General features: G+C 40.3%; 1 protein-coding gene across 1 annotated transcript in view; it reads right to left on the reverse strand.

Annotated features, from left to right (window-relative positions):
• Positions 1-668: 668 nt before the first annotated feature.
• Positions 669-26,384, reverse strand: part of mpped1 (metallophosphoesterase domain containing 1) — a 93,516-nt gene continuing 67,800 nt past the window's right edge. Inside the window, exons 5-7 of the mRNA XM_037122415.1 lie at positions 13,210-13,325; positions 6,801-6,914; positions 669-4,601 (exon numbers count right to left, since the gene is read on the reverse strand). Coding sequence (XP_036978310.1) covers positions 4,483-4,601; positions 6,801-6,914; positions 13,210-13,325 — 349 coding nt within the window. The 3' untranslated portion in view covers positions 669-4,482. The remainder of the gene's footprint in view (positions 4,602-6,800; positions 6,915-13,209; positions 13,326-26,384) is intronic.

Here is a 26,384-nt window from a genome sequence, read left to right on the forward strand (position 1 = left end):
AGTGCTGGGTGCATCTTTTGTTACGACTGTGAAGTGTGAGGTGAGACGGACAATGGGGAGATAGAGGGGGACGTCTGCCATTCATGCAAAGGAAATGCTACCACAGCAAGATAGACAGTCGCACTTAGAGAGGAGAGAAACGTGTAGAGACCTGGAAATCATTATCTGAGGGAGCTAAGAGAGGGACTAGCAGATGGAAATGGAAAAGGGATGATCAGAACTGAGAAAAGGAGCTCAGTGCTGTGGTTGGAGAGGCAGAGTGTGAAAAAAGAGGGAGGGACTGGAGGAAGACAAGAGTACATGAAAGCCAGTTGTATTAATGGCAAAGTAAAAAGATGTCTGCGTATAAATTGCCCCATCTCCCTTGGGATTACTAATGTAATTATTTGTACGTGGGTTCTCATTAGAATGTGCAGAGGTGTGAAAGACCTGCGGAAGAAAATGGGAGACAGAGATGGAGCAGTGAGGGTTTAACTCCTGGAAATTAAGTCGCTGCTCTGGGCTCTATAATTGATACGAGACACAGATACCTTTGATTGAAACAAAAGGGGGAGAACCAAGATGAGAAAAGTTTCCTCGCCACCTCTAATTTCCTTTCACTAGAACAAGAAATAAAAGAGAGGAAAGACAAAAGGGAAGAACTACGATGGAAATAAGGAAGCATGATCTACTGGTCACAGATAAGGTTTTATTCAATCAGCGATTAATCTCTCAGAACCAGCAGAATCATAATGGTTTTAAGAAAGAAAGGTACTTTACATTTTTAGAGTTGTCTCCAGGAGCAACACAGTCAGATTTTGCAGTTGTTGGGTCTTCATTTTCTTCTTTGAAAAAACGTCCCCAACAACAATGGCAAAACTCAAGACCATATGAACACTTTCATTCCAAAATGCGAGATATCCTCTTGAAAAAAAGACTTTAAGTTCATGACCATCCAGTGTTGTTGGAATATTGATTCAGCCAGTGAAAATGTAAGCAGGGACACAAGTTACTAACAACCCTTCAAAATGTACCACCACAATCTGCCTTCAAGTTTGAGCTGTCAATCATTCTGCCTGTGTAGGCGTCCCTTTTTTTCCAAACGGCACATATCTCATTTTGGAACAAAACTCTTCATATGCAGATTGTCTGAGTAGCAGAAGTCATTAACTCATTTAAGCATGCCTCAAGAAAAAAAAAAAAAAAAAAGAAAATCAAGAAATAGCACAGCACTTTTTTATTTTGTCTTGGAAAAAACACATAAGGAAACACATAACACAGCTACTGAAGCAGGAGAGCATCAAAGTGAGACATCTAAATGAGGACTGGAACTGGAGAGTCGGACCAAACAGACGGCTTTTCATGAAACTTAGAGATAAAAGTTCCTCCCATCTTTTGGATTTGAACAGTTCCCTTAATTTTTTTCCTCTGAACATAGTCCTTCATAGACATAAATTAGGTTTATGTTTTAAACCAAAATGCAAACATTCAAAATATTGATAGCTAACCCTGATCTAAAGTTTCCCCGTTTCATGCCTGAAGTTCTGGTGGTTTGACGAGCAAAGCAAAGATAGATTAAGCCCACATTCAACAAAGAGCCATTACTTGTTCTTCTGATCCAACAAAACCGAAGTGAGGCATAATTGCTCCCTGTCCTGGAACGGTTTAATGTGACACATATGCACGGAGTGTTATAAGTTTAATCAACACTATGTTAGCCTAACAGCGATTGCAACAAATGGTAAAGTAGTAACCCTGCACAACAACATTAGCAAATGTTTCTGCATTGTTACCAATATTCCTGCCAATGTCTTTGGACTTCATTCGTGCTTCCACCTGGTTTCGCTAATAACTAGTGGAACTTGTACCAACAATATTTCCACAAGCCAGAACTTTCTTACTCCCAATGCATCAAATCTGTCAGCTTGGTCAGTGGGCCACCACTTTAATCTATGCTGTTGTAGGTACATCTAGCATCATTTCTGAGGTGCACCTCAGTGTGAGATGAATCCATAATGGGAGGTGGATGGGTTGCTTGTCCTTGGTAAACACAGGACTTCTACCCAGGAGACCGAAACCAAAAGTCACAGTTGACTTGTTTTTGACTTACCTCTTAACAGACCTTACTTACTTATCTTAACTCAAACCATAATCTTTTACAAAACCTGAATCAAAGGGTAACCGTTTAATATTGTTAACCTTCCAAAGATTTAATTTGAGAGTCTAACAAGGCATTGCATATCTATTATTGCTAGTGAAGCGCTGCACATGCAAAAACTGAAGCTAAGTTTAAACCAACTTAGCCTCAGTTTTTGCATTTTGAGTGCAGAGTGTAGAAGCTTAGAGCCACTGATCAAGCTGCTGTATTTGATGAGTTTGGGTTGAGAACATGTTGCATAGGCAGCATCTTGTCATAAACATAGTAGTGGCACCGTAGCTACTGTATTTTTAATTTTTGCCTTTGCGAATAGTTTAGTACCTCACAAATTTAACATGTGGCACAATTAGATAAGGGCTGTAAATGCATCAAACTAAACTTGTGGTTGATGTAAAGTATCCATCAGTGGTGTTGGAAAGTAAGCTGTGAATGTATTTCAGATTTATCACCCTGACTATATGGATCTGATATTACTTGAGATATACACAATCATTCACTTTACATGCACCAACAGGTGAAGTGACAGTGATCATCTTGTTACAATGCAATGTTCCACTGGGAAACCTCAGGTCCCAAAATCCTCAGATCCAAACTCTGATTGACAGTTTTTGGGGTGAAGAACAAATCAGAGGTGGAGGTGACCCCGAGGAGGCAAAATGTTCCAAATCAGTCGCTATACCATGAGTATAACACAAACCAAAAACAAGCCACCAATGTGCATGTTCTAACAAGTGTGCCACCATTATCCACATTGTTTCCTCAGTGAGCGATTCTGCTCTTTCCTCTTTTTGCCCATTTGGAAACATTAAGATATCAGCCAGCACAATGAATGCTGATGTGCGGGAAGAAGCGATAGTGAAACGGGAGTAAACTGCAGCTTCGGGGAACGCTCATACATAATGTCGGAGACAGGACAGATCAAAGTGTGACATGGTCTGGTTATGCTGAGCACATTCAGACTCTTACTGAGAGCAGCCTTAAACAGAAAATAGAGCAAAATGGAGAAAAAAATGTTTTACTCTTTTTTTTTTTTTTTTAAAAACACAGACAAAAGGGACATGAAAGAGTTAATAATCACCAAATGGGGCCGAGCAGCTTCACAGAGAGGAGAATACCATAATAAGCTTTTACATTACGAAGAAAAAAGACCAAAGGAAATGTAACAACCACACATTTCTGGACACAAATATTAACAAGTTATTTTGAAAAGCATAGCAACAGCTTGGAAATTTTTCAAGAAAATTTTCAAGTTTTTTTTTTTTTTTTTTTTTTTTTTTTGCTTTACATTGACAGAGAACATTTACATAGACCAGTTACAATACATGTAGTTACAGCTTTATTCCTCTTGAAAAGAGGATACATTGTTCTGGTTCTTCCAAGGACAACACAAGTGAGGGTCCTTGAAACAACTGTCGCTCTTCAGGGGCTGGAGTTGCTGTGACAGTCCAGAAGTAATGTTAGCATTGTAGCACCTTCACATTGCATGTTACCTGCTGTCCTTTCCAAGTCCAAAGAGCCTGACCTCACAGTCATAGCCAAAAAAAGAGACAGTCTCTCACAGCAGGAAGGTAGAGGGGAAGGAAAAAAATGAAAAGAAAAGGCAGAAGGGGAGCTAAATAGAGGAAGATGCGGTGAGGGAAGAGGGAAGTGCTGCCCATGGTTTCCTCCGCAGCCTCCTCTCCGCCCATTTAGAGGCTTACGAAGGCTGTAATGAGGCTCATGGGAGCGGTGTCATTATGTTTGACACCCCAACTCTCACACAGTCCTTGGCAGAGATCTCTTACACACTTACTTCGATCTCAGACGCACACACAAGGAAACCCACTTTAGCATGCTCCAGGCCCGAGAATGGGACAGAAACATCAGGAGTCTTGTGGGGAGGCAAGAAACGAGATAAAAAGATGAGAAATCAATCTTTAAAAATGTGTGGGGGAGAAAAGCTCTGTTTACAATCCCCCTCGCCAAATGTTGCATTGCTACTGCGGAGTTGTGGCTTACCCACCGCGCTCCTGTAGACTAGGCAAAGGGAGAGAGCCACGTCAGATTGCACGTGCAGTAAAAGAGGACATAGAGAAATGTCCATTTGTCCGCGTGTGAAGGCATCTCTCCGTTCGTCCGTATGCTTTTGGACTGAGCGTTGAGACGAATAAAATGATGACACATGAAAAAACATTAATATTGTGAGGGATGGTCCGTCCTTCACTTTGTCCGTAGGTGTAGCGTTAAACGCACAGCTGTGTTATATATGTACACAATTAGGTCTGTTCAGCCCTCTGACCTCACCTGCCCCTCTTGGCTCCTTTCTCCTGATTGGCGGGAGGTGTTTTGGGGCGAGCTCCCTCTAGTCATGTGGCCCTGGGGTTTGGAAGGTCAATGACGATGGGTGCGTTCATGGGCAGGAAGTTGACAGTGCAGGCCGAGGCGTTGACGAAAGTCGTGGTGCCGTCAGTCATCATGCCGTAACCTGGGTAACAGTTAGAAAGGTGAAGCTGCAGCATGTTTCCACACCATACGATTGGGAGCATCTTTATATGTGATTTGGTAACACTTTCTAAAAAACATCATTAATAAATGGTATAGGTAATTAAACTTTAGTTGATAGTTATTTCACTGTTAACAAGCAATAGATTTATAGACCATGTATTGAGCCAACGACCCTTTCAAAGCCATGCCCATTTTCATTCGTTGCTACGGTAACAGTTGAACACTTTTCTGTTTCCGGGTAAAATGATGTTACATCAAGAGAAGTGAACCTCCTTTCACCACCTTCAGCCAAGTTTTCTTCCTCTTTAATTCAGTGGCAACATTAAAAAGGGGGGCTTTGGTGTGGTGATCTGTTTATTGTAAAATAGCAGCTGATGAACATTTTGTAGTTTATTGGTTTAAAAACATTTACAACTGCTCAATACATGATTTGTAAAGCATTTCTTTGTTTTTTAAAAGTGAATACCTGTAAAAACTTAAATTGAATAACTCTCCAAGACACCTTTCTTAAAGGGGTGCATTTGGTTAAATAAATTTTAGATTCAGAAAAAGAGAAGACCTTTCTTGTGCTTTAAAATACTGTTAAATGAACTCAAACACAGAATTTTCTACAATGCAGCTCTTCAATATAAATTGATTTTTTTTAATGCTTACTATTACAACTTAGATGCCCCCAAAAGGAATGAAGGAATGTAAATCCTCAGTAAACATCTCCCACTATACCATTAAATTATCAAATTAAATCAGAGGAAGGACTGTAGTTCATGTTCAATCAGATGGGAATAATAAATAAATACGCAAACACAAAGACAATCTCTTGGATGTGGAGATAAGAAACAGTATAATGATAAGCATTTAGTAACACAGAGCTTCTCCATCATTTACTAGAACAGCAGGAATTCAGTTTGAGCAAATGTATGCATGAGAGTGTGACACTATCAGCGCTACAGTAAAAAAAAAAAAATCTCTGCTCAAAAGGCACTTTGGATCAACATTTCATCCAAATGGCAGATGAAAAAGTGTGACCATTTTGTCAAGCATAAGTTAACTACAATCTCTCAAAAAGTACTAGCATTTAACTTTGCACTATCAGTGATTTTCTAAGTGTAGGTGTCACTTTCACCATCTCTTGGAACAGAACTCAGCATGTCTGTGTTGGTCCTTTCAGACTTGGAATACATGAATACAAAACACCGCGTGGCTCGTTTCTGCCATTCTCTCACATTAGTTCTCACATTAATGAAGTGAGCTGCTCTCAGCCTATTTCTGCCCTTATAAAATATGATCTAGTTTCTAATCTGGTTCTCTCTGATGGGGGAACGCTGCTCTAAGGGGCTCAGCGCTGACCTAATAACCCCGAAAAAAGCAATCCTCAGTCCATGGAGACGGCCTCTCTGCCCTCTCTGGCCTGAATGAAATACTGATAGGGATGTGGCACCTCAGCCATTCTCTAATCTACACTTTTCATCATTTTCTTCAGGAAAACTGCTGTACAGTATCTTTATATTCTCTCAGGTTACATGCCAGGAATTTAATTCTCTTTCACTTTATTTAATTCAAAAAGACTCAGGTTGAGAAAAAGATAATTCTACGATGGATGATATGGCTTTAGGTTTTTTTTCTTTTTTTTCTTACTTCTTAATTTTTACTTAGAGTTCATATTCAGTACATGCCTCATGATTTATTATTCGGTCAAATAACGCATTATAACATGCAAGAATTTCACTCAGAAACTGAGCGAGGTTCACATCATTTTGTACATCTGCAGCGGCCACTTCCTGTGCAAATCCACATGCAGATTTGTTTGAAGAAATTCTCCTCAAATTAACAGATACGGATCTTTCTGTCACACCCCTTGTGTCTAGACACACAATTGCCTGTAAAAGCCTGAATTACAATCACGAAGGTATGTGATTTTAAAGCACATGCTGTACAATTTCTTGCATGTTCATTTTGCCCTTTTCCATTAAAAAATGAACCAACTTCATTCCTTAAAACTGCATTATTTTACTGAATGCACATTTGAAATGTGGTAAGGAAATAAAACAATGTGACTGTCATGTCAATTCACAACATTAAATAAATTGTTTCTGCTGGATGTGGCTTACACATGGCAGCTAATGACTTGAAAACCTTTGAGCTTGGAATGTATGTGTTGAAAATTCTTCGGCACACATACCTTCATGAATGTGTCCGAACACATGCAGTTTGGGCTGGACTCTCCTCTGGACCGTGTTGAGCAGCTCCATGCACCCGACGCGCTGCATCTTTTTTGGAACCCAGTCCAGGAAACCTGCAATTGAGAGAGACAGTGAACAGCAGAACAACACCAATCATGTCATCATGGTTGTGTGTCACATGTTTTTAGTTATGAGGTACTAAAGGTCCTCTAAATACTGCATTGCATTTGTGAATAATGCCATAACTTCATTCCACATTTTAACCTCACCTTTCAAACTTAAAAAAAAAAAATGGCTTAAATAATGAAAATCTATAATGAAAACAGAAGAGAATCTCAGTACATACAATATATTGTCTCCTGAGACATGTTTTAGCGTTACATAAATGTTAAATTGAAATTTGCTAAAATGCAGTACATGTTGTATGCATTTAAAAAAAAAAAAATTTCAAACCCTTCTGTCAGATTTGCCTGTTTTAGCTGACATGAAAGTAACTGGGAACACAAAAACTACCTGTTAAATCCTTACTTTGCTTCGTAAACTGACAGGTACAGAGTAATGACGCTGTACAGATAATTTTAGTCATGCAAGTAACAATGTTATGTTTGATAGTGTCCGGTTGATTTTCTGTTTTTCAGTTCCTGAACATGTCTCCATGAAGGTTATAAATTTCCTCTCTCTTTGAAAAGTCATACATCACATTTTTGAATGATGCTCTCCATTTCACTCTCCTGGTCTAATGGCAAACTGCACATCGCAGCACAAAAAAAAAAAAACACCCTTAGAAAACAGCCACAGAAAATAAAGATCAATCACAGCCACACAGATTGTATGTAAAAGGCTACACTTCACAGTGTGTGTGACAAGGATGAAGCATGGAGTGTATGTGATTTAGTGGCTGCTCGGCGAGGAGGGATGTTGCTGATGCTGAGTCAATAAAAGCATCAACTCTGAGAAAAAAAATGGAAGAGGAGCTCATGCCGCCATCTCTCCTGCATTCTGTCACACAGCCATAGTATAGTAAAGTGGTCAGTAGACTTGAAAAGTGCTATAAGACCATTTACTATTTACCATTTACACAGCCAAGGCAGAAATAACAAAGTTGATACAATCAAAGAGAAAAAAAGAGTCAGGTGAATGAACAAAAGAAAAAAAAACCTAATACCCCAAAAATGTCAATAATAATAATAACAATCATCATCATCATCATCATCATCATACACTTATTTTGGAGTATAGTAAATTGGGATAGGTTAATTTCTGTGCATAATGAATGTCCTCAGATAAACTTATGACAGTCTACCTATTGTTTTTTTTTTGTGTAAATTGTATACATTAGACTACCAGTCTTGGAGCTTGTATGGATCAACAAAAATTGTATTATTGATCCTTTGGGGAGAAGAGATTGGAGCCTTTGACTGAGGGGCAGCAACAAACATTTCAACAAACAACACATCTTCCTAGATGTATCATTGGATTATGAAAGACGGAAATCTTGCCTATCTGTCCTGATGGACAGATTGTGGTGTAGTGAGAGGTGTGCTCTTATTCTTTTTCTAAAGTAGTCCTAAAGAACTGCGGACTGGGAATGACCAGCAACATGAGAAAAAAAAAAAAAAGTCCCAAGTCCTCATTTTGGAATACAACACAATAATTAGATTTTTTTTTCAGCAGTGTGAATTAAAACTAATCTGTGTACACCAGTAGGTAGCCAGTCCTGATTTGGAAGCATTCAGCATTTCTTCATTGGTGCAAGATTACAGGAAATGACTTTATGATTCTTTACACATACTTTTTTATTTTTTACTACCAAACAGAGAGCTTAAAACATCACTCAAGGCAAAGTTAATGGACCCTCTCATACTCAACACAGACATAAAAACCTCCGTGTTCTCACAAGGCAGTGAATCAGTCATGCTGGTAAAGTGATACAGTCTGACTACTTTGTCCTCTAAATGCATCGACCTGTAAAAAGAGACACTTTTAGTTCAGTTTAGGGATAAAATGCCTTAAAACTCCAAGTGGATTCTTTACAAGCCTTAGGAGACGGTGAAAGTAAAGTGAGAAGTTATGAGGGCTTTTCATGTCTCCGGGTATTTTGTCCTAATGTGCCACTTGTTTCAAAGCAGCTGCTGCTTTGGGCACTGAGCCTATTTTCCTCTTTTTGTCTCACTTTCTCTCATTCCCTCTTTGCTGTTAACTTCCTCCTCGCAGCCAGATAAAGAGGCCATATTTTTCCTCTCTAGCCACCGATCTGCCGCTTTATCGCGCCTCATAAAAGATGGGCGCTTTTGTCGCATTGCGAAACAACGTCTTGGTCGCACTCCTCTTTCCTTCACATTCTTGTCCAACATTTGTTGCAGAAATGTTTTGAAAGTAGAGGTCTTTTCTTGGCCTCTTGCGCTTTAAAAAATCCACTTTATGGTCCAGACTTTTGTCCTCCTTTCCCTTTTTCATTTATCCTCCTTTTTTTCTCACACCATTCCCCCCAGTCTTTCTCTTAAGTCGTTCTGTGTTTGTCTCATGCATTAGTAGCCTGCTGTAGCTGCTCCATATGCTGGTGGCTTAAAAGCAGATAGCTGGAGACACTTCGCTAAGCTGAATGGAAAATAAATGGCTGTGTTCGCAGCCGAGACGCAGACACAGGAATCAATCACACACAGTCGTCTGAACTCCACAGCTGTAGTGAGAGATGAGGTGTGAAAGTGTGTTTGTGAGAGTGAGTCAGAGAGAGAGGAGAGAGAGAGAGAGAGAGTGTGTGTGTGTGTGTGTTTGTGTGTGTGTGAGACAGAGACGTTTGTCAGTTATCTTGTGAGCCAGCATCTGTGTTCGTTCAAACTCAATCAGTGTTTGTGTGAAATGAGAGAGTGTGTGAGGATGAAAACAAGTGTGTAGCAGCTCAAAGATCACCAAGAAGGCTAATGATCTCCTGGGTGAGTGAGATGAGCTGACCGGACTCTGTGAGTCATCCATTTGATTCACCTTTTTTGTCAATGACAGGGAAGAATACATCACTGCCAGAGCAAGCCTATAAGCTGACATCAAGGAGGTAAAGAGGAGACATCAGCAGAGACTGGAGAGGAACCTTAACACCAGCAGCACTGAAGATAAATGGCAGGCGATTCAATATATCACAGCCTACAAAAGCAGGAGCAACCCCATCATCTGTGAAGCCATTTTACCAGATGCGCTGAACACATTTTATGCTCACTTTTATTTCCACAACAAAGACTCGGCTGTAAAGTCCACTCCGTCAGTAACCACAGTGGATGTGAGAGAATCCGGCTGAGAGTGAATATAAATAGTGCTGCTGGTTCCATATAATATACCTGGCCATGTGTTAATAACAAGTGCCAATCATCTAGCTGATGTTATTACAGACATTTTTAACATTTCGCTCTCACAGGACACTGTCCCCTCCTGCCCCAAGACAGCCAATATTGTCCATGTACCTAAAAAGTCTGCTGTGTATAGTCTTAATATCTACTGCCCTGTGGCTCTCACCCCCATCTTGATGAAGTGCTTTGAGAATATAATTCTCCAGCACATCAGAGATAACATCCCTGCCAGCCTGGACCCTCGCCAGTATGCTACTGCCCTTCACTCACTCTTCTCTCACCTGGAGAATAAAAACAGCTGCATTAGAATGTTGTTTGTTGACTTCAGCTCAGCATTCAACACAATCTCACCCATGAAGCTAACTGGCAAACTATTCCTTTGCTTGAGTACAAAACTCTGCAACTGGATACTGGAAGCAGACCCAAGTGGGTTCTGATTGGCAGTCACACCTCCGCTATATTAGTGCGTAACACTAGTGTCCCCCCTGGCATCAAGAGAACTCTATTGTGTGTATGCGACCGACATCCCCATGATTGTCCATATTATAAGTTACAATGAGAGATAATACAGAGCGGTTCATAGGGTACAGCTCAACATCAGCTAAACCAAGGAGCTGATCATTGATTTTAGAAAGAGGGAGGAAAAGACACACACCTTGTACCCATCTATAGAGCATCAGTGACATTGGTGAAGTGAGATGCATTCACAGAGCCCAAAGGATACACCCACCCAGACACAGTCTGTTCACCCTGCTGCTATCTGACAAAAGATACAGAAGTATCTGCTGCCAACCCAACAGACTACAGAGCAGCTTCATTCCCCCAGGCTGAGACGCCTGAACTCATCCTCAATAACAACGAAAATAGGTGTAGCAGGACTCAAGGACTCTAATTATGATTGTACCTTATACCTTTTTTCATCCACTCAACATGAGAATGATTCATAAACACCACTTCCTCTGAAAAAAGAAAACAGAGAAAATAAAGCATTGACGGAAAGTGTACTCTTGGTTGTGTATATGTTATTTTTGCAATCCTCAAAATATCAAATAAGATGGGTATTTTATAGGCTGATGCCAGTATTTGGAAACTGTATTTTGAAAAAAAGTCTCATCCCACCTGCTTCATCAAAGAGTACCATTCCTCAGGAGACCACCAGCTCAAGATAATATAACTCTGCCATTCAGGCCTGACTGCCTTCTTTTCCCTCCAAACGATTGCAGACAGAACTGACATGAGTTTAATATATTTATTTCACCTTTCTAATTATTAATTTGTTTGATATTGAATGTGTTAATTCTTCTGCCAAGCAGGTTATGTTCCTGTGTCAATTTGTTGGTTGAGTTTGTCAGCAGGATTACACAAAAAATACTGAACAGATCTCCATGAAACTTGGATGGAGGATGGATTGGTCTCAGTTCGGGAATGTTGTCTTACTTTCATGAAAAAAAAAATCAGGTGCATTTACATTTCTGTTATCTATCAGTGAGTGCAAAAGACGACTATTGGTCCTTGAGTGGAGGTATGCACTCTACTGAGTGACATTCTTGTTTGAAGGTTAGCAGATTATATTGTATTGTAATATATTGTATTTTATTATGATAGATTATTGAGTTTAATCCTGATTAGCAAGGAGAAAAGAGTGAACTGCCCATTTTGAGATACACTAATGATATAAGTTAAAATGATAACTTTACGTATTTTTATCTCTTATTATTATTATTATTACTATTATTATTATTATTATTATTATTATTACTATTATTATTATTATCATTGGTTTGATATTGTTTACATTTGTCATTTCTTTTGTGTGAATATTCCTTTGTATAGAAAAGAAAAATCATCCATCATCATTTTACTACAGTAAATGTTCCAAGAGCTTCCTGGATCCTGCATTTAACCCTCACCATTGATTAAGACCATTGATTTGTCAGAACTTGATTTGATGACTTGATTTAATAACTATTTACTCTCTGAGCTTTTTTGGACACATCTACATTGTCAGTCAAAAAATGAATATTATAATAATATCATAATAAATGGCTGTAACTCAAATGGTCAGAAATTCATATGGAAATCTAAAACAATCAAGCACATCTTTTAGATAAAAAACTAAACGTTTGTTAAAAACCCTGGAAAATTCATCAATTTTCAGAAGACGCAAATGTAAAATTTGGACTTTAAATGAACCTGACTGTATCTTAAAGTTCTCTTCAATTAAATAAAGTGTGGCAGGTGTTACTCGCCCCAAATATTGTTCTAGGTCTTTCCAAGGATTAACTATGTTCCACATCAGATGTTCTTCTAGGAAATTTCACAAAAAAACTATTAATTTATTTTTAGTGACTACTTTTAGGTCAGTAAATGAATAATTAAAAGATGGACAGAGGACCAGCTTTAGCGCAACTTTTGAGGACACATGCAACTTATTTATTGATGCAACAGGCTGGAGTTGCAGTTTTTGTTTCATGTGTACGAGTGTTTGCAGGGTGTGCCAACAGTGGTCAGTTTAGCAAGGAAAATTCTTCCCACCCTAAAGACCAGGCATATTGCGCAAATGGGAGTCGAGGTGATGTTGTACTGGGGAAAGAAAATGTTAATCAAATATCAGCTTTGGTATTCAAGACATACCAATTATAAAATTAGGCTGATATCAGTGAAGACAATGTCTGATTACTGTTACGCAAACTAATAGTGGACATTAAGTTTTGTTTGACTTGTGCACACATGTTTTGTATATGCATGTGTATGTGAACTCTACTTGTACAGTCTGGTGGTGTGTGTAGAGACTGCACCGTATTTGTGTGTGTATCTATGTAAGTGCACATGCTTGACTCAGTCCTTGTGCATGTGTGTGTGTGAATAATCGAAATAATATTCTGCCCACCAGTACCCACATTTGTTGTTTATGTATCCACACATAAGTAGTGCATCTTTACAGCTATGTTTACGTGAACCCATGCAAATGTATATAAGTGCATGTGTTCTCATTGTGTGTGTGTGTGTGTGTGTGTGTGTGTGTATGTGCGTGCACGTGCATGCGTGTGTTCTGTAATGAGTGTCTCACCCAGTGGGGGGCAGTGTGTGACCAGGATGTCTGTGTTGTCAGGGACCTGGTTCCACTTGTCGAGCAGAGCCTGACCCCGTGGCAGGTTGAAGCCCCAGCCGTAGTACCAGGGCTGCCTGCACACACACACACACACAGACACACACAAAGAAAGAGAAAAAACAGACAGTTTGTGTAACACAGCCACCATCAGAAGTAAAGAATCATCTCTGCAGTAGTCGATATCAGATATCACACATCTCATTCTCTCGTCCATCGTGGCTGTAATTTTTTTACAAATAATAATAAATAATAATAATAAAGCTGGAGCACAGAACAAGGGTAGATCGGACCACCACTTGGCAAGTTGTTAAAAAACCACGCTGCTCCAAAGAAGGGACGTAAGGGGCCGTTACTTGTGTAATCTACCACACCAACGAGCCCTTTTGAAGGCTCATAACCTCCTACGATTGGATATCAAATGATGAGGTGTGAGATAAAACAAAAATCAAAACAATCAAAAAATGCATCCGTGTGAATGATGGATCATCCAAAATGACCTGAAAGCATTATCTGAATTCTTATGTCAATTAATTGTTAATACAACATGGCTTCGCTGTGCGGGCTATATAAAAACATTTCAAGCTTCAAAGCTCTAGATTCAAGATTTGTTTGTCATTATACAACACATGGTTGCATAAGAAAATGAAAGTTAATTCCTCTATGCTACACAAACATTAAAAAATAGTTATTTATAAAATTGCAGAAATATATAAACAAATAAAAACAGTGCATGAATTTGTGTATGGGTGCATGTAAACAGCAGCGACAAGACGGTAATGATAATATGGTCGGCATCTTCATGGTAAAGCCATCGCATAAACACTGTCCAACGACTCTGACTGTGATTGAGCACCAGGCTACACTGATTGAAACGCAAACTCCACCTCTCCTCTTCCTGTTGTAGTGAATGTGGAACACAGGCCGCTTATCGAGTGCAACAGTGCTATCTGGGATGTTGTGGTGGAGACGGGTCTTTGTAAAAATGTTGGCACACCAGTCTCTGATTTCCTGTCTGTCTATTTCATTTTCCTGCAACTAGACGTTAGAAAGGAGTTAGCCTTAAATCCGAACTGGATTAGCATGGCTCTTATCCTGACACCGCGGAGGTGTGGTCCATCCTGTCAAGCTGGGCGGTCGAACTCCTCGGGGAGTGATCATCTCTAAGTCAGCTGCCCTTGATCCAAAATTGTCTTCTGCTGCCTTCAAAACTGCCGACTGACAAATCTTATTTGTGCTGACATATCACACTGACCCCTTTTGGCTTCTTTAAACAGGACTTAAATGTCCTGTTCTAACTGTAATTTGCTGCCTGGAGTGATACACGAGGAAAAAACTACAGGAAAACAGAGCAAAGGTCATTGTTCCAACAAGACCTCTTACTCCTCTCTTTTCACCCCACACAAACAACTGTCAGCCTTATTCCTTTTAGTGTCTAAACATTAGGTTCCCAGGGGCTTATGAGGAGCATCTAGTGGAGAGGAGGACAGAACTGATCCCAGGATTGGGGGGGTGGGGGCGCTCAGCAGAAAGCTAGATTAAACATCTCCTTGATCACAGTCACACCTCGAAACGCTCTGCGACAGGAAGAAAGAGGAAGAAATGAGAGGAGAAGAAGAGGAGGGCCTTGATGGTTGGGGCTTGTGTCCCTGTACTTTGATAGCAGACGCCTCGGCCGTGAGTGACGGAGAAGAAATTAACATGTCACTTACAATCTGTACTCCGATCCATCTTCCTCTCCAACATGCTGCTCGTGTGTGTGTGAGTGCAACCGTAGGCGACAACGTCCACTGCTGCCGCCTTTTTTAAAATTGCTGAGTGCAGTCACTCGAAACGCCAACTTTATCACCACGGCCGCTACCCGACGCATCTGTGCTCAGTGGAATATCAGATGACGATTTTTTGGGATAAGTGTGTGTGTGTGTGTGTTTGTGTGTGTGACATGCTTGAGGACTTCAAAGACAGATGGGGAGACAGAGAGACAGGCCTGAAGGTAGGAAGAAATACCTGTCACACACACACACACACACACACACACACACACTCTCGCCTTGTCTTTTCCTTCTAATTAAGAAAGCTAAAAATGGTGACTCAGAGGTCATCAGCGCAGGGAGGGGTGGTTAAGCGCATGTGGCAGTGCATCATGGGAAATAATAACGTCCTATTTCAGCTGGAGCGCACGCGATTAAAATCCATCACTCTCTGAACATCAGAGACTAAACATTTCTGACGAATGATCTAGCGCGGCCCATGAACACAATTTCAATAATTTACACTGTGAATATTAAAACATTTAGACTGGCCTCAGCATATTAATAGGGCCCGTGGAATGTAATATTCATGTCCATCTTAACATGGACGTCTCAATTAAAATGAAATGAGCTCTGCTGTGCGATTGATGCTCCCAATTCCATCATTGTGAATGGAAGGATGAAGGGATGGTAAAAGAGGACAGGGGAGAGGTTTTCCCCAATAATGACTGACGGACAGTGATTCATCCTCACAGAGTGATATATAAGCAAAGAGAAAGATTCATGAGGATGGAGGGAACAAGTGATGGGATGCTTGGATGGATGGAAGTCAACATAAATGATGACATTGCACTTTGCATGTTTTATTAACTACGAATCATGTCCACTTTAAATTATTTGCAACCATTTTCCAAAGCGCATGCAATACTTAGATTTATTTCTTATCCTCCAGGGAGCCATTGTTTGATTTCATTTCAGCTGGCTATGAATATTAACTCTGTCAACTTGAACACACTGACTGCAGTTTACTCCTCCTGCACTAAAGCAACAACAGCATTGGTTAACCATGTATAAAGCAAAGAATGTATGCAGTATACTGACTGTCAGCAGTAGAATGATAGCTAACGTTAGCCTCAAGGGTAGGGGTGGGCAATATGGCAAAAATATTACTTTTTAAAAAATAAAATCACGATTTTGATTTCATCACAATCTTAAAATGAAAAAAAGAAAAACAGGCAATTTAGGTCAAAGATCCTTTCTGAACAGATTTTAATCTAAATAGTTGCAGTTTTGTCAACATGTGCAAACAACATAAACATACTAAAAGGTAAACAACAACACTCTTGCAACATAAAAGGTAGCTTTCGATAAACATGAAAGCAAAATATAAATGAAGACATTACTCTTTGTTTTATTCAACAGTTATTTTAACTCTATCCACTGCTTGCTTGTCTTCTCATATGGAGTGCCATTATCAAATGCCTGTGTTAACATTGTCTGTTTTGGTCTTATGCTAGCTGCTGCCTCTGGCTGCGTTGCTGCCTGGCCCCTTGTTGTTGGGCTCTCAGCATACTGTTTGGGATGCTTTCTCTTCAAGTGACTGAAAAAGTTCGTTGTGTTGCCATCCGACGTGCGAACCGTCTCTGTGCAAACTTTGCAAATTACCTTTGTTTGCGCTTTGTCATTTGGGGAAAAGCCTAACCAATTCCATATAATGGAGGCTCTGTTTGGATCTCAGCCATGGCTCTCCATGCTACCGCTACACAAATAAACAAGGGGGCGGGTAAGAAAGCACGTCACTGTCCGTAATTCACTGTAATTGGTCTGTTGACGGTGTAATACGTCTGGTGCGTCTGTGCATCAGCATAGAACTGCAATTTATAGAATGTGCCCTACGATCTCTGCACTTTGGCAGATCGTCTACACATTCCAATCTTTCACGACCTAATATCGTCATATCGCACACCCCTAATCAAGGGCTACGTGTTAACCATTTCTTGGCAGCACCTTCAGCTGCTTTGCTTCACTCAGTGGTTGTTGTGTTCCGGCTCTGTCAAAATTACATGTTAATTTTGATAAATTAATTACAGAAAAAATAAAGCGTTCTTAAAGGAGTGACACCACTCTTAGAACACCAGATGCCAAGTATGGTGGAGGACATACAAGTCCCAGACTCTGCTGTGGTCCCTTCCATTTTAGCAACAGTTCAATCTTTTTTTAAAGTTCATGTACAAAATTAAGTTTTTTGTCAAATATTATAAAACACTGTCAGAAAAGATCGTAAAAATGCCAAAACACACGGGAGTAGTACTTCAAAAAAAGAGCCTTGAGCTGTGTTTTGTGCAACTTATGCAATAAATAATTTTCTAACCAATAGAGTAATCCAATCTTAAAATCACACCTCCTTTTAAAGTTTAGAGTCACTCATCTACCAAAATCCATTTGCATTGAGATATTTTAAAATGCTCAAATATTGTCGTATGTGATGAACTTAGATTAATTAATTACACATTTTGTAATTAATTAAATTTTTTTAGTTGCTTGACTGTCCTAGTAAATACCTTACATTACCAGATCATCTGCGCCAAACATCGGTAGTAATCACGGACCCAGGATGAATCAGTTCTACATTGGCCTTAAACTTGTATAGTCCGAGCCCATATTCAACTTAAGTTGTTTTCTATGTCATGGCAGATATATTTTTCAGGAATGAAGGAAGCACAGTGCCAGGTGTCATTTTATTTGATTAAGCTTTTCTAAATAGCTGCAAGCAACAAATGCACACACTGCTAGAGCCATTTTCAGCAGAAAGTTTTGAATGGGCACTGCACTACTGTAGCAAAACACTAAAACATTTTATGTTAATGTTTTTTGAACATCTGGAAAATGTGGCTGCTGGACAGCTGTACAGGTTTGATTCGAGCGGACAGCCTAGGTGTGTTAACAAGGTGTATAAATATTTCATACCTTTACTCTTTTAATCTGTCAGAGAGACCAACCAACTACATCAACTATGTAAAACTTATTGCTGACAAAGAAAGCTGCTAACTCTGCTTAGTTATAGAGAGAAAAGAGAAAGAAGAGGGGAACAGAAAGGAGAAAGAAAGAGAAAGGAGAGAAAGAGAAAAGAAGGCAAGCCAGTTTGGATAATTGGTGGATAATTAAAGCAACAATATGGATGACCAATGTAGGCAAAGCCCCTTTTTCTTATACTCATACATTCTATGGGGAACTAACTGTGCTGCTGACTGCCAACAGGAGGGGGGTGTACTTTACTTCATTACATAACATTACAGTGACAAGAGGGAACAAGAAGAGAGAGGACCAGAGTTTCTGGTGAGTGTTGAATTTAGTGGGTGGTTGACCTGAATTCAAACATACATGCTGTGTCCAGTAGTGTAAAATCATGGTGATGGGCCCCGGTGCAAAAATTTTCTTTGTGCCCCTAAACAAAAGCGCACGCTCACGCGCACTGCACGCACACGCCCACATACACGCGCACACACGCTTAGACATGCACAGCCACTCCAGAGAACTGCTATTGCAGGGGTGGACTGGCCATCGGGAGTACCAGAATTTTTTCCGGTGGGCAGATCAATAATGGGCCAATGGATGACCGTTTATTTATTCATTCATTCATTCATTCATTCATTCATTCATTTATTTATTTATTTATTTATTTATTTGCTGCGTCTAGACGTTTCTCTGTCAACACAGTCAAGAACGTGAGAGGTTGACGAAAAAATAAAACTGAGCTTCAGCGTCTGTCCGAGGAGGACAGCAACAGAGCCAGGCTGCCTGGTGGGGGGAGGAAGAAGGCTCGCAAGGAGCTTGAGATAAACATGCGGGATGAGTTATCAGCAAACGGGGGCACGCCACGAGAGAGTGTCCCGCAAAATGATCAGGGCGATGGCCAAACAAATGTACGCTACCGTGAGTGAAAGCAGAGATGAGAAGTTTGCTGATAGTGCTGGTTGGCTGAATCTTTTCCACCGCCACAACATCTTCAATTGAAGAAAAGAAGGGAAAAGAAGGCCGCATTTGTGGGCTGCATTTGTAGAAGCCTTCGGATTTGGACAGCCTTTGTGCATAGTTGGCCTTCAAATGTGGCCTCTGAAGGATGCAGACCCTGAACTAAGACACAGCAACAGACGCACAAACCCTCTGTGCGTCCTAACTTCCTTCAACACTCTCTGACTCTCTCCTGGAAGTTATGGAGGCAGGCAACCAAATGAAATCTTGAGTAAACATGTAGATGTCTCTGGTTCAAACATTTTTGGAAACATTTGGGATGATGTAAGTAAACAACTTAACAATTGTACTACAATAGTCTAGTCGTTTTGTGTTTGTGTACTGTTACACATTACATTATACATGTTTCAGTACAAGCACTATACCTGTAAAGCTCAAACTATGTTGTGAAAATGAAACCTATAGAAAGAAAAGACTGGATTGTTGACTGCAAACATTTTGAGTTTTAGAGCATTGAACGCAACATCACACAGTGCTTAAGTGCACTGCATGCAACAATAATATAAGTGACAAAAACAGAGGATGACTATAAGTTAACTATGATGCATTTGCTGTCTGCGACAAGTTTCAGTCTCTTAAATTAAACCTTGAAGGTTGGAAATCAGTCTTGTGTATGACATTCTTTGGAAAATGATGTGAACTATTTTGAAGTTTATGGGTTTAAACAATCAAAACCACTGGCAACGGTCTTTAGCGCGCACAGGAGATCTGTGATTGATCCGTGTTACTGAAAATGTACTTTTCAAATGAAAAAAAATCATTTTAATTATTCTACAGGCTGTATATCATGAAAGTGTGATTACCTCAAGTTTGTCATTCAGTATAGCAAAGACAGTGATGATCCAGTCCATCACTTTGTCAACTGAGGATTACAGTATCCTTTATGAAGCTCCGCAGCTCGTTTTAATTTTGTGACATCAATCATTCTGTAAGAGAAGGCGTCCTGCTTTTTTCAAACCCTTTATATCTCTCTTTGCAGCAAAATCTCTTTATGGCGTCCTGCGTGTCAGGAAAAAAGCTCTGTGCCGACTGCAGGCGCCTCCATCACAGTTGCCAAAAAGAGATTATCTCTGGTGAGAAAATGACCGTAGCTCCTTTCCGTGAGAGACCTTCTTCTATGTTTGCTGAGCGAACCTGAGACTAACTGAATCTAATTCCACGGATAATATCCCTGCTCCAGAGTTATGATGTTTTTATCAGGTGAGGGATTATAATGGTGCAAGTGATTTGTGTTAATTTAGAATAAAAGAATCAGGTGAAGCTTGACGCATATTAAATATTCTGTTAATGTGCTGGGCTGGTATTTGTTATGGGTTTTAAAAAAGGAGAAAACAGATGTTTGCGTTAGAGCGCTCAATCCCCAGGCACATCTTCAGGCGCTGCACGGGGAGAAAAACAATAGCACTCAAACCATTACTTTCATTTCACACACACACACACATCCATCCATCCACCCACCCACCCACCCACCCACCCATACACACACACACACACACACACACACACACACACACACACACATATGCTCAGAGTTACTAGCTTCACCTCTCTTAAGGACAAGAAGGAAAGTCAAACTCAGCTGTTAATCTAAAATGCATTTAAGGATTTAACACAAACAGGGCAGTGCACTGCTCAAGTTTGCTTAAGCTTTTTGAGCTCGAACGTATCACTGTGTGTGTTTCTGTGTGTGTGCGTGTATAACTGGAGGAGACCCACTGATATCACTGGAGTAAGTCCATGAATCATTGAATGCCTCTGCCGAATGCTGGGAGCTTCGATGCCTGCCTGCCTGCCTCCCTCCCTCTCTTTTCCCTTATTCTTTCTTTTCATCATCTCTCTCCCTCATCACATCTCTGTCCATTTCCCCTGCCCTCCTCCTGCTCCTCTTGACATATTACTCCATCTCTCTCACTCCCTGTCTCCCTCCCTTTTCATTTCTCCCCCTCACTGTCCTTGTTAGTGGGGCAAACGAACGGCTGCCATTAGAGCGACCTGCTCTCTGAGAGGTTAACCTCCATGTTTGAGAGGGAATCTTTTATGAAAACCCATCAGCAGTCAAGGTATTCTGAGGTCCAGCAGGGATGAAAAAGATAGAGTTTGGAGACAATCCACAGGGAAGTAGGACTGGGTATCCAGTATTGGACACTTACTTTTAAAAAGTAATTAGTTATAGTTACTAGTTACTACTCCCAAAAAGTAACCGAATTACTCCACCATTAAAGTAACTGAGAGTTATACTGTGTATTCTATACATGCATCATTGTCAGGCTCTGATCTAAATGGCACCTCAGCAACTTTAATTTAAACCACTACATTCTTCCATCATTTTGTAGCCTTCTTTACGGCCCACAATCAGCAACGCCACAGCCTAATATTAGAAATGACGCAATATAAGGTTTACAAGTCTTTATTTAGCCAACAATCTGACAGTGAACTGGGCAGAGGCATGCGGTATTAGGCACAGCTTTTTCAGTGAAAACAGTACAACGTAGGCTCTACTATCCTAGTATTTGATATTTAAAAATGCAACTAATGAATGTGAACTATGAGTGCTTACTGAGAAAACAATAAAAGCACAAATACGATGAAAGTGCATGGGCTTTTTTTCCCCCAAACCCATTCCTAGACATTTCACTATGATGTTCTTGTCCTTTTTTTGCCTTAAAATAATGGGAATATTTCCTTGAGGTTAACGCTGTCCTCTCTCCCATCTGGGGACAGTGAATTAGCTAGCTACGCGTATGCACTGACACAACTGTAGATTTACCTTCCACTCGCATGCAGCCACTTGCTAAGCAGCAACAAATGCAATTTTTTTTCCAGTAATGGATTACTTTCCTGAGAAAACTAACTAAATATTGTATTACTTGAATTGCCTCATCACCACTATTTTTTTTTTTTTTATGTCTGTTTGAGCCCTATCCACTAGAGTAAAATAAGCTACATCTGGAGTGAAGTCCATCTCCTTTTCAGCTCACTACCGGCTAAATGCTCCATTTTGTTCACAAGGTGGTCCCTAACTTTGTCTGCCTATTGTCTGGTGCTAGACACGTGGTGTACCGTGATTACAGCTTTTCCTGCGAAAACAGCTGTGTTTTGTGGCAAATAAAGTGGGAATAAGGTTAGTGAGAATGGTGACAAATTTAAGTTGCTAACTGAATTAAACCAAAAACTGACCTGGAAGGAGTTAAAACAAATTGATTATTCTCTATTGAGTTGTTATGAGCGGCACCTTTGACAGCACACATTCATTTGATCAATAATTTGATAATGATGATAGATAGCTTGAAGACAAACTATGTTTTTTTTTTTTCTTTTACATTTTGTAGGCAAAATCGTTGTCAAGCCAAGATTACTTGTCATGTTACAGACGCCATTTTTCGGAATTTTGTTACGATCCCATGCAAAGAGTACAATGAATGTATTCAGCCATCCAATATTGTGTCTGTATCCAAGGCCAGGTATCTTTTATCCCTCTGTGCCACAAGGCTTCACTGTTGTCCAAAAACCATCACACATCACACATCACTGAGTCCCTCTGTGCACTGGGTGACATGTTCCTTCATTACCATAAACAAAAACACAGTAGTTTGCTTTTTCAATCAATCATCATCTTGATGCACCAAATACTCACTAGAGGAGCTAACTTGGATCAATACACCACTGAAAACAGTCCCCAACAAATGCTTTATTTTCTCCTGTTTGGGTAAAGTTTTATAACAACTACAGTGACAAGCTGCTTATAATGAAAATTATTGAGCCTTCTGATGACTGGAAACAGACTAACACACTGATGGTTTAATTCCTATTATATGATTTGCTAAAAAATAGAAAAAAAATTCAGCCTTTTCCTTTAAATATGAAGTTATATAGAAAAATAACTCCAGCAGAAAAACTGAAAATCAGGTGTGGGGTCGGCACCAATTTCAAAACCTTTTAAACGAGATCCAGAGATTAGGAGGGGAGAGCTACAGCAAACACAGGCAGTCACACACACACACACACACACACACACACACACACACACACACACACACACACAAAGAGAGAGGGAGGAAAAAGAGGAGGTGAGGTGAGGAGGTGCTGTGGAAGGAAAAGGAAATGAGAACTAAAGAGGATTACTGTAACAAGGTCCATCATAATGTGTATCACAGGCTTTGTGCTAATCACTACATGCACTGATTCAGTGAAAACATCGACCGTGATCACCTCAGTTAGATTTAATTAACTACTCATGACTTAACGGCCCTAATAACAGCCTGGGAGGCACGTTGGGGGAGTGGAGCACGGCGGTCTGCATACACACACAAGCAATACACACACATTTGTGAAGGGATGTTTCTTCTGTGTGTGATGTGCATCAAATAAGTATAGATGCTTATTTTCAAATCCACACATGCCTGTTTAATTGAGTACTTTCCCGACAGCTTTTTATCCAAACTACCTGACATCCATGTCTTTACATCCTCTGGCCTCTTTGCCCCCTCATTAGGACACCTGATTGGGGAATAATTTCAATTAAGGATGAACAGAGGCGAAGCTGCTCTTCCCCTGGGTCTCCCCCACTCTGGCGGAGGTTGACTCTGAAGCCTCAGCAGGTTAGACTGCCTGCTGGTCGGCCTCAGAAGTAGACTCTGCCTCTGTTGTACACTCCTGAAGTGCAGCCTAAGGCCAGGTTTTTACAGATACTTCTTTTACAACTGCGTCTGGTGCATTCATGAAATGTAACATCAGTGACGTACAACGTAACGCTTCAGATAAAAATCACAGAGAGGCTGCCTTGGCTGCGCGAAGTGGGAATGGGGTCAATAGGGGATTTTTGCATGAGTACATCAGCTAATTTGGTGGAAAAGCAGTGTAAGTATCATGTCATGTTTGTGACGCATCTATCATTCATAGTACAGCTCCTGCCTTGTTTGTGGTAAGCAAGCAGGTATTTCAATTGAATTGTCAAACATAACATTGAAAATTTGATGTAAAGGAAAGTTAAAGTTTAACACATCTTTTTGTTTAATCTTGCACTTGGGTTGTCATCCCACTAACCCATTTCTTGCTCATTTTTTGTGTTGGGATCAGCTCTCTCAGAAGGATTGCTGCTCCAATTTTTTGAGAACTCTTCAAATGCACTGACAGTCACAGGTAATAAGGAGTTACATTGTAAACTTGGCTTCAAAGCTACAGCTTTGAAACAGAGTTACAAGAAATGCCTAAAATCCAAAAAGCCTTGAAAGCCGATGGTAATACCTGTGACTATTAACTACAACCCTATTCTCTGTTTAAGAAAGTATGTTGACCGTTAGACAGGAAGTAAAACTGTAACTGTTGACAGTTATAACTAAATAGACATGGTGGCACACGTGGACACATACAGACGTATGCATAGAGGCAAAATGTGTTTGCTTGTGTGCTCACATAGCCCGTGGTGGTACATGGCAAGCGTGCAAGAGTTAGCCTCAATCGGCCCACTCAGCACAGCAGGGTGCTGAGTTGGAGAGGCACAGAGAGGGAACAAGTTGTTTTATATGTTGCTAAGAGATAGTTCTTCATTTCAATAATTTATTGTGACTAAGATCCAATGCAGACACACGCGATTTGATTCCTGATTCACATACAGACTTGATGTTTCATTTTGGGCTAGCAAACTTGCACATTGCCACACCATCGTGGGCTGCCCCTCACAGCAGGAATAAAGAGACACTAGAGAGAGGGTGAGAGTAATAGACACTGAATGAGAGAAGGGGAGGGTTAGTGACACAAAGAGGAAGGAGATGAGAGAGACAGTTTAGATTTGATATGGCAAATAAGACTAGATTAAGAATAAGTGGCATAGTTCTGTATGGTGAAGGAGATGAACAAAAAAAGAAAGGGAAAGCAATATAGGCAATACAGGGAGGAGGGACAGATGGAGTCAGGATGGAGGGAGGGACACAGCACTGGAAGGCAGATATATCTGAATCTGACAAAAAGGAGGATTAGAGATGTGACAGAGACTAGCTTTCAGCCCTTTCTCACTGTGTGTGTGTGTGTGTGTGTGTGTGTGTGTGTGTGTGTGTGTGTGTGTGTGTGTGTGTGTGTGTACATACATTGTGTTGTCCTAACACAGCCGCTCTCCATCAGTCCCAACTCATCATTTATATTAGGTGGTGTAACCTAAGGTGTAACGGTACAGGCATTTGTCCTAAAACATCACAGTATGGTAGGGGGAAACATATAACGGTTTTCCTCAGTGAGTGAAGCTGACTCAGATGTAGAAAATTGTGAAAATTAGCTCTTGACATCGTAAAAAGCAGTTGACCAAACAAGCTCACCCCCAAGTCCTAATCAGTGTGGGCTCTTAGGGAGGGTCAGAGAGATGGTGAGACTGTGAGACACTGTGAGATGACGGGTGAGATCTAACCTAACCTGGTCTACAGTACTGGTGCCCTGTATAGTGTGACCAAACTGACCGAAACTGAAACTTTTCCCTCGATCATATCCTTGACGAGGATTCATCACCATCGAAGTCAGTTTACTCAAGTCAATATGACAAAAAACTGTCTATTCTGGAAGTTCGTCATGCAGACATAAAAGATCTTAACCTGAGTCTTGAGCATAGACAATCAGAATCGAAACACTACAGATGGAAAACGAAGACCTAAAACTCAAAAACTCTTCTCCACCAGATGCAAACAAAAGACCTCTCAGCTCATGCTGATACAAAACATACTTGTCTTTCAGCAGCTTCTAATTCATTGTAGACTTGTTTTTTTTGTGGTTTTTTTTGGTCAACGCTTGACCATTCTGACCAGTCCTCTCTCAGCAACAGGTGATAGTTTGTGTTTCCTTCCTGATGGTGGCAGTGACACAACTGTGCCATGCACTTTATACTTTCAAACAGCTGTTTGTACAGTTGATCCTGGGACGTGTAACTACTTTGAAATAGTTCCAAGTGACTTTCCTGACTTCCTCAAATCAATAACGCACTCGTTCAGATCAATGCAGAGTTCATTGTGGTATTAGTGTCTCATGGCTGTATCAAACAAGCCCTATTAAAATGGGCCCAGAAAAGTCACCATTTGTTATCAGTCATAATCACTCAGAAGAAGTTAAGAGGCCACGCTACAAATTGCATTTGACTCACACAACTTTTTATAATCACCAAAAGGGATTGTTCAAGTTATGTCTATTTTTGACCCAGCAGATTTGGTCACATTTTCAGAAGACCTATAATAAATGAATTACTGAACTAAAGTGTCATGACATACATGTTCTATACAAGTGGATGTAAACTTATGACCATAACTGTATCTTCATATATAAATGTATGTGTAACATGTCTGTTTGTCTCTACGCCTGTCTGTGTATATACCACAC

The sequence above is a fragment of the Acanthopagrus latus genome, chromosome 14, assembly GCF_904848185.1.
Source record: "Acanthopagrus latus isolate v.2019 chromosome 14, fAcaLat1.1, whole genome shotgun sequence".
In the NCBI taxonomy this organism is placed as follows: Eukaryota; Metazoa; Chordata; class Actinopteri; order Spariformes; family Sparidae; genus Acanthopagrus; species Acanthopagrus latus.